The sequence below is a fragment of the Rattus rattus genome, chromosome 15 (assembly GCF_011064425.1).
Source record: "Rattus rattus isolate New Zealand chromosome 15, Rrattus_CSIRO_v1, whole genome shotgun sequence".
Lineage (NCBI taxonomy): Eukaryota > Metazoa > Chordata > Mammalia > Rodentia > Muridae > Rattus > Rattus rattus.
This window is the reverse complement of record NC_046168.1, coordinates 51797344-51804342: the sequence shown is the minus strand read 5'-3', so window position 1 is coordinate 51804342 and position 6999 is coordinate 51797344. Positions and strand designations below refer to the sequence as shown.

The window sequence follows — 6999 nt, the reverse complement described above, 5'->3', positions numbered from 1 at the left end:
GTGGAAGGCGGAGAGCTGCAGAGACAGCAGGAGTGAATGAGCAGTGGAGCCTCACAGACCTTTAGTTCAAGAAACTATAAGCCATATTTAAAGTACTGTTACTGGCAAAACCAAACCAAACCAAACCAAAACACCCACCAAAGAACTGGGGGGTTATCTTTTAATGGAACAAAAACCTGCTGATAAGACAAGACAGAATCCACATCCTGGCAATGAGCTATGTCACCAGAAGAGGAAGAGGTAAGTGACTCTCATCTTTGTTATGGATGACAGCTGTTGTATCTGAGCAGGGACTCCGGTCTTCCTCCCACGCACCAGTAAGCCGGGGCGCTGTACTGTGCTGAGCGACCTTCAGTCGTTCTGTGCTTCACAGGAGATGAGTCACAGGACAGGAGTCACTGCAGTCAAGACTTAAGAGATTCAGGCAGCTTAGGGTTATGAAGTGCTGTTGCACCTGCACCAAGCTCGACTGTCCCTGCATGATGTGACAGGGGATTGTGCATCTCCATGCTTAAAAGGACACAGGCATCTTCCATGAGAAACACATCTTTTAAATAATTCGATAGTGTCTGCGAAGGCTAGAGGAACCATGACCTGCAATCCAAGAGACGACAGTGGGCCTTCGTGAGAGACCTAACTTAGCGAGAGCCTTGCTGCATGTGCTAGGGGAGCCATAGGAGAAAAGGCAACTATGTGCTGGGTATGGGTCCTCCCTCTGACTGCCTGTAAGGGAGGTACTGGGCTCAGGCCCATCATGTAGAACCTCTGGGACGGAGGAGGGACTGGTGGCCTCCTGTGGCTCTATAGGTTTCTCTGAACTACTTGGCTAGGCCTGGGATGCACGGGCACTTGGCCTCAATTGTTAGCCATGGCCATGGGTGGTCAGGGTTGTTGGTAGCACGCTAACAATTACATCACAGGAGTGTGGACTGCCAGCACCCCTCTCAAGGGTGGAGATCTTGCCCATCAGGTCAGCTAGAAAGGCCATGGCTGGGTTCTGCTCAAGGGAGGAGTGTGACTGCTTCACTGTTATGATGTGCCTCTTCTCTCCAGCATGGACTCAGGAGGCTGAGGCCATATATTGGTGCCTAGACTGTTCTCATTTTTCCTTGTGGCTGGCAAACTGAATAAATTAGGAGTGTAAATTAGAGTGTAAATTCTGACCATAAGCCGGACTGACTGAGGTAGTCTCTGCCTCCAAGAGGTCTGTCAGACTAGCTGCAAAACTCTTGGTTCTGATAAACACTCAGGCGGTCAAGTTCGTGCTGTTCTGAGACAGCTGAGAAGTCCCTTTGACAGCGTCTTGGTAATGTAATGCGTATTACGTTGGTAAACTGGCATGTGTTATTTAAGCTCACTGAGAAGCTGGCTCAGACCCACACACGTTGTTCCAAAGTGTCCTCCAAGACTTCCTATCTAAGGATTAGCTAGCCCACCTCAACTCTTGACAGGGAGCGAAGAGAACAACAAGCAGCTCGAGAGTTAAGTGTCATGTCCTCGGGAACACCTAGGAGCCTTTCTATCCGTGGTAGTGTTACTTAGTCTACGGTAGAGCAGTGCCTACAGCGGGATGCGAAATGAAGTTCAGCCTAGGAAGCTCTTCCACAGAGAGAACAATCAAGAACCCCAGCCGACTGCTTCAACTTAACATGCATTGCTGCTGGGTGAGTCACAGTGCCTGGTCCCATGACAGTCTATGTGCTGTTTGCTGAATGCTCTTTCCCATGGAATCGTTATCCAAGGGGACCCTGTGCTCTGCCCGAAACCTGGATTGGTAATTCTACTTACGCCCCCACGGGGCTTCCAGTTGATTTCTGGGCATGTTTGTAAGCACCTGACTGGTGATGCTACTTTCTGTTTGCTCTCGTAATTGGGCCACTCCAGTCATCTCTGCTAGATGTTTTAAGTACTTGATTTGATGGTTATCTACTGACACTTCTATCTGCTATTCATTTTTCTACATTTGCTTGCTGTGTACTCAATAAATTCACCCACTCAAAACCAGGACAGCTACCAAAGACCATGGTCTGGACTGTACAGAGCAAGTAACTATTAGAGTAGTTAATTAGTGATTAAGGTCTGGGCAGTCTAATTAGTCTGGTGACTTACCCAGTGCTACTAGTGATGCAGCAGCCCACATCCTGCAAGCCTGCTTGTTCTGACACAGAAAAGCAGCCTGCAGGTAGCCCTGCCCCCTCTTCATGCTGGTCCTACCTTGGGGGCTACACTGGATTATCAAGAACCTTTGGCTTCTACATGTTCCTAGAAATACACACAGGATTAAAGCAGCTAAGAGAAAGCACAGTGTTGGCTTTTATTAGCTTTGCACATTTCTGCCGTATCTTTTTTTGCCCATCCCAATCTCTAACTTGCTTTCTAGGGTTGTGGTTCTCTGTGGTTCTGGACGGAGAACGCCACCCTCAGTGCAGTGCTTGGAAGAGCACTGGCTCTGTCCCAGCTCACAGTGGTGGCAGCGGAGGTTCCATTAGGTGTTTGGACTCGGGGCAATACATCTTCACCAAAACCTCTGTAAATCGAGTCAGGAGTGAGGGGTGACATGGGGAATCCTGCCTACCAGGTCAGGGAGAACGGACACAGTGGGGAGAAATGGAAAGGGTTAGGGTTAGGGTTAGGGTTAGGGTTAGGGTCCTGAGTCTCCTTTTTCTGTAAGCAGGCCCTCCCTCACCACAGGTACAGTCACAAGCACCATGCCTCAGCCATTCACCATGGCTCCCTTACTCTTGTGTCTTTCATGCCTTCAAAACCAGTATGATGTGGACAATACTCATACATTGCTAGGTTCTGCTGGAAGCACAAGATGTAGCCTGACCCCCTTGGCAGCCACCTGTCTGCTGACCCAGAGGAAACATGTTCCTCTTGTCCCAGTGAAGCCTAGAACATTTCACCTCAGTGGTGCTCAGCTCTGACAATCAGACGCTTCTCAGCCCCAGGCACACAAATTTGCAGCAAAAACATCCACAAATAACCCCAATCCAGTTAAGGGCAAAAATCCTGGTACCTCTCTGAAACATTTCTCCATTGTTTGCATTATTCTTACCATACTTATCTTCCAAGCTCCTACCAAAAGGCCACTAAACAATTAGCACTCATAAGCTTTTTTGGCCCAAAGTTCCAAAATCTCCCACAATCTGCCAATAAAACAGTCCACAGCACCAGAAGGCACGTGGTCAGGTTCTCTAGTAACAATCCTGTTGCTACGATAAACACCTCAACCAAAGCAGGCCTGAGGGGAAGAGAGGGCTTACTTGGTTCTGATTCTAGGCCAGTCCATCACTGAGGAAAAACCACGGTGCCAGGACAAAACAGCTAATCACAGCACACCCAGCGAAGGTGGAGACAAGTGATTTCACCAGGGCTCGCCTGCTTGCCACCATGCTGGGCAGACTTTCTTCACTCTTAGACAGTTTAGGGCTCTGTCTGTGAATTGGTGCTGCCCACATTCAGGGTGGGCCTTCTTGACTCAATTAGCAATCTAGAAAATACCCCATAGACATACCCACAGGCAACCTGATCAAGGTCATTCCTTGCTAAGATTCACTTTCTGGGTTATGTCAAGTTGACAGTTAAAACTAACTAACAGAGTTATGGACAGACGTGTACATTTTGTACCCTGCCATTACACACAGTGCCAGTGGATGCTGTCTGAAATGCCTTGGCTCAGAGTGGAGGCTGATGTCTGTCATGAACTGCAGTGCTGTTCATACAAGACTGTCTGCTCTTAAAGAAACACAACAGTATAGAAAACAATGAATATTTTCCTATCATTAGGAAACAAATATGAAATTAGTGTATTGCTTTCATGTGTATTGTATTAAAATGCTGATTTTTAAATTGCTGTTTTGAGTTGCTGATTTGAATTACATTTAAAAAAAATCATCAAATGAACATTGGTTGGGATTAACACATAATTTCCCAACAATTTTTGAAATGGCTCTGAGCATATTACTGCTATCTTCTATGATTTTTATTTTTTATAAAATGGTACCATCAGAATTGATGATTACAAAAGCAAAATATCAACTAAAATGAAAAACGCTGAGAAGTTCCATGTTCTGCAGTATCAAATATTTAATCGAGATTTAATGTTTTAGAAGGAAAATCATCTTTTCCTTAAAAAAGAAGAAGTTCTGAATTAAATCCCTAGAACTTACTCAAAGAGCCAGGCACAGTGGTACACATTATAAGCCTAGCTCTGTAGGCAGACAGGTGAACCACTGGGCTTACTGGCCTGGCCAGTCAGCCTAGCCTAGCTGGTGAGTTCTAAACTGGTGAGACCCTCCCTTTCTCAAAAACCAAGGTGGACAGCACTGTAGGAACAATGTCCAAGGCTGTCCTCTGGCATTCACATGCATGACAACATGTATTTATAAACACTTACTGAATAAGCATATTATTAGAATACAAGTTTGCTTTGACTGTTAATAAGCGACAAGGTTATTGGTATACCAAAGAATTCTTTTAAAATAAATTTCTTCATGATTCATTACAAGTAACTGTGTGGTTTGCACACCTAGTCTATAAACCAGGTTAAAATATCTCAGGAAAACCCCACTCCAGCTCACCCAAGGAAGCACCTGGGCAGCAACATGGATGGAGGGGACTGTGTGCTTCTCGTCAAGCTCCCGGGAGACCGATCACGCAGGTTGATGCCTCTCCCCATCCCAAGGTCCTGCACCGGTCCTCGTGTCTATGGTTTTATTGGAGATCAGGGTCTCTGTAGATGTGACAGGCCCCTGAGTAATGACCACTGTCTGCTGGAAGCGGGACAGACACCGATACAGAAGACAGTTAGCGCACCCACGTGGCTTATCACTACCTAACGGATGTGGACGTGTCATGAGGATCCTAAGTGGACAGAGGCTAATGCTTTCTGAGACTACCTGCAGCCCACTTTGTCCCCAAGAAAACTGGACAAATAGTCCAAGGTGACCCGGGGCCCATGAACTCAGAAGGCATCTCCCTTATGCCCACACGGAAAGCCTGGCTCTGGCTCTGTTGAAGGCCAAGGATGCTTTAGTTTATGGTCTTAGGACACAGGAAGGATCAAAGCCCATGTAGGAATGTGAAGCTGCCAATCTTCTCCCCGCGGCTTAGCAAGATCAGCAAGCCAGAGCTGCAGCTCCTCCCCAGGAGGAGGAGCTTCTGTAGGCCTGAGGTTAGGCAGGGGTAAAGGCTGGCTTCTACGGCTAAAAGCATAAGATTTCAGAGTAAGTAAAATTTGCTGTTTCACAGCACAATTTGAGGTCTTAGGATATGAAGGGAATAAAAGCCAACAATAAGGCCAAGTAGTGTCAAATGGACTGCAAGGGAATTCCTGTGAAGCCAGAAGGGAAGCAGCAACATGGCAGGCCCCAGGGTGGGGAGAGCCAAGTGTGCTCACAGGAGCCAGCACTGCTCTCAGATCCAAGACAGCTGGGACTGAGGACAGGGAAGCAGTGGCCGAGCAAACACTCACGAAATGACAACAGTTAGGTCAAAACCCACAGAACATGGTAGACAGTTCAGAAAAGAAGCTACCATCTGAGAGAGAATCTGAGTTACTGATGAGAGTTCATCTTAAAAATAAATGTATTTTCTTGCTTTTGCTAAAAGCATAGATAAGAGCCATGGTTTCTTCTTCCTTGAGCACTCTGCTGCATGGTCAATAGCGAGGAAGCCTTTCTGTCCTCACAGCAGAGCAGTGTCAGGTGGATGCACTCACCCGCAGCTGTAGGAGGCGTGCAGAGGGCAGCTCCTGTCCCCGTGACCTGAAGCCCATCTCTAGAGTGCACTTGGCTCTCCCCACCCTGGGGCCCGCCATGTTGCTGTTTCCTCTCAAAGCAGTCTGCAGAGCAAATGACTGCACAGACCACACCACAAAAACCCCTGGAGCAAAAGCCCAGAGGAAGATGTGTAAGGCCAAGGGACACAAGAATAGCCTGGTCTAAGCTGGTATAAGAACATGAGTCTAGAATACAGACAATACTGACCTGTGGCACAGCTTTGCTTTTAGCTCTAAGGGATAACCTGCCCCATTCCATATCAATTAGGCTGTAATTAAAACACATCTGTAGTCAGGGTATTCAATTCTCCATACTGAGCATTTGAAAAAACTAACTTCACATTATGAACTTAAACATGGTGGTGTAAAAATGACAGAAGAAACTGGTCTTAATTTATCTGAATTCATGTATTTAAAAAAAACTGTGACTGAATGCAAGCTAATTAAGCCTTTCTTCTCTCGACTCCTCTCAGCTTTCTGTCTGGACGGCTCCCTCAGCAGGGTACCCTAAAAACTCATGTGGCTCCTGTCCCTCAAAATGCCAGAAGCGCCCTCTTTTTACGCCAACTTGGAACACCTGCAGATACGACCACGCACCCTGGGAGTGGCGGCTGTGTGCTCTTGTTGCCAAACACACGGGCACGTCATTTCACATGGTTACAAATCCTTCGGAATAGGAAACCGGGAGCTGGCTCACCATACCTGCGCCTACCCTGCATGGAAGGAAGCCCAGCTTCCGGGGTCTGGGATGTGCTTGTGCACAGCAGCCTCTGGAGACTGGGGCCTGCAGCACGTTCTCACCTCTTTGTCCATACTCTCTAAGTCCTCCTTACAGAGAGTGTACAGCGGCATTGTCTCTGACATACTGGGCTGTCGCTTTCTTCTAGCAGGGCCAGGCTGCTCTCCATCTTGGGATTCTGGCAGCTCTTCACCAAACATTTGCTGCTGATGTGGCTGAACAGCTCTGTAAGGAATGTTACAGTCCCGCGTGAGGAAGGCAGTTCCACAGTACCTTTCCAGCTCGGTAGCAGACACCTGACTCTTGGATGGGTGAGACACACAGACAACATTTGGAGGGAAGTCAAGGCAGCCCGTCCATGCTACCCACTTGCTATCTCTGCTTGTGTAGCAGACCCAGCATCTCCTCCTGGGACATGTCCTGACCCTTGAGGACACCCACACTCACCTCCTTACAGAGAAACCACCTGTCTACAGGC

At 47.5% G+C, this 6999-nt stretch overlaps 1 protein-coding gene across 1 annotated transcript in view; it reads right to left on the bottom strand.

The window, feature by feature from the left end:
• Positions 1–2702: 2702 nt before the first annotated feature.
• The window catches only part of Ctdp1 (CTD phosphatase subunit 1), a 41535-nt gene continuing 37238 nt past the window's right edge, over positions 2703–6999 (bottom strand). The window contains exon 11 of the mRNA XM_032885393.1: positions 2703–6746. Within this exon, the coding sequence (XP_032741284.1) occupies positions 6491–6746 (256 nt within the window). The 3' untranslated portion in view covers positions 2703–6490. The remainder of the gene's footprint in view (positions 6747–6999) is intronic.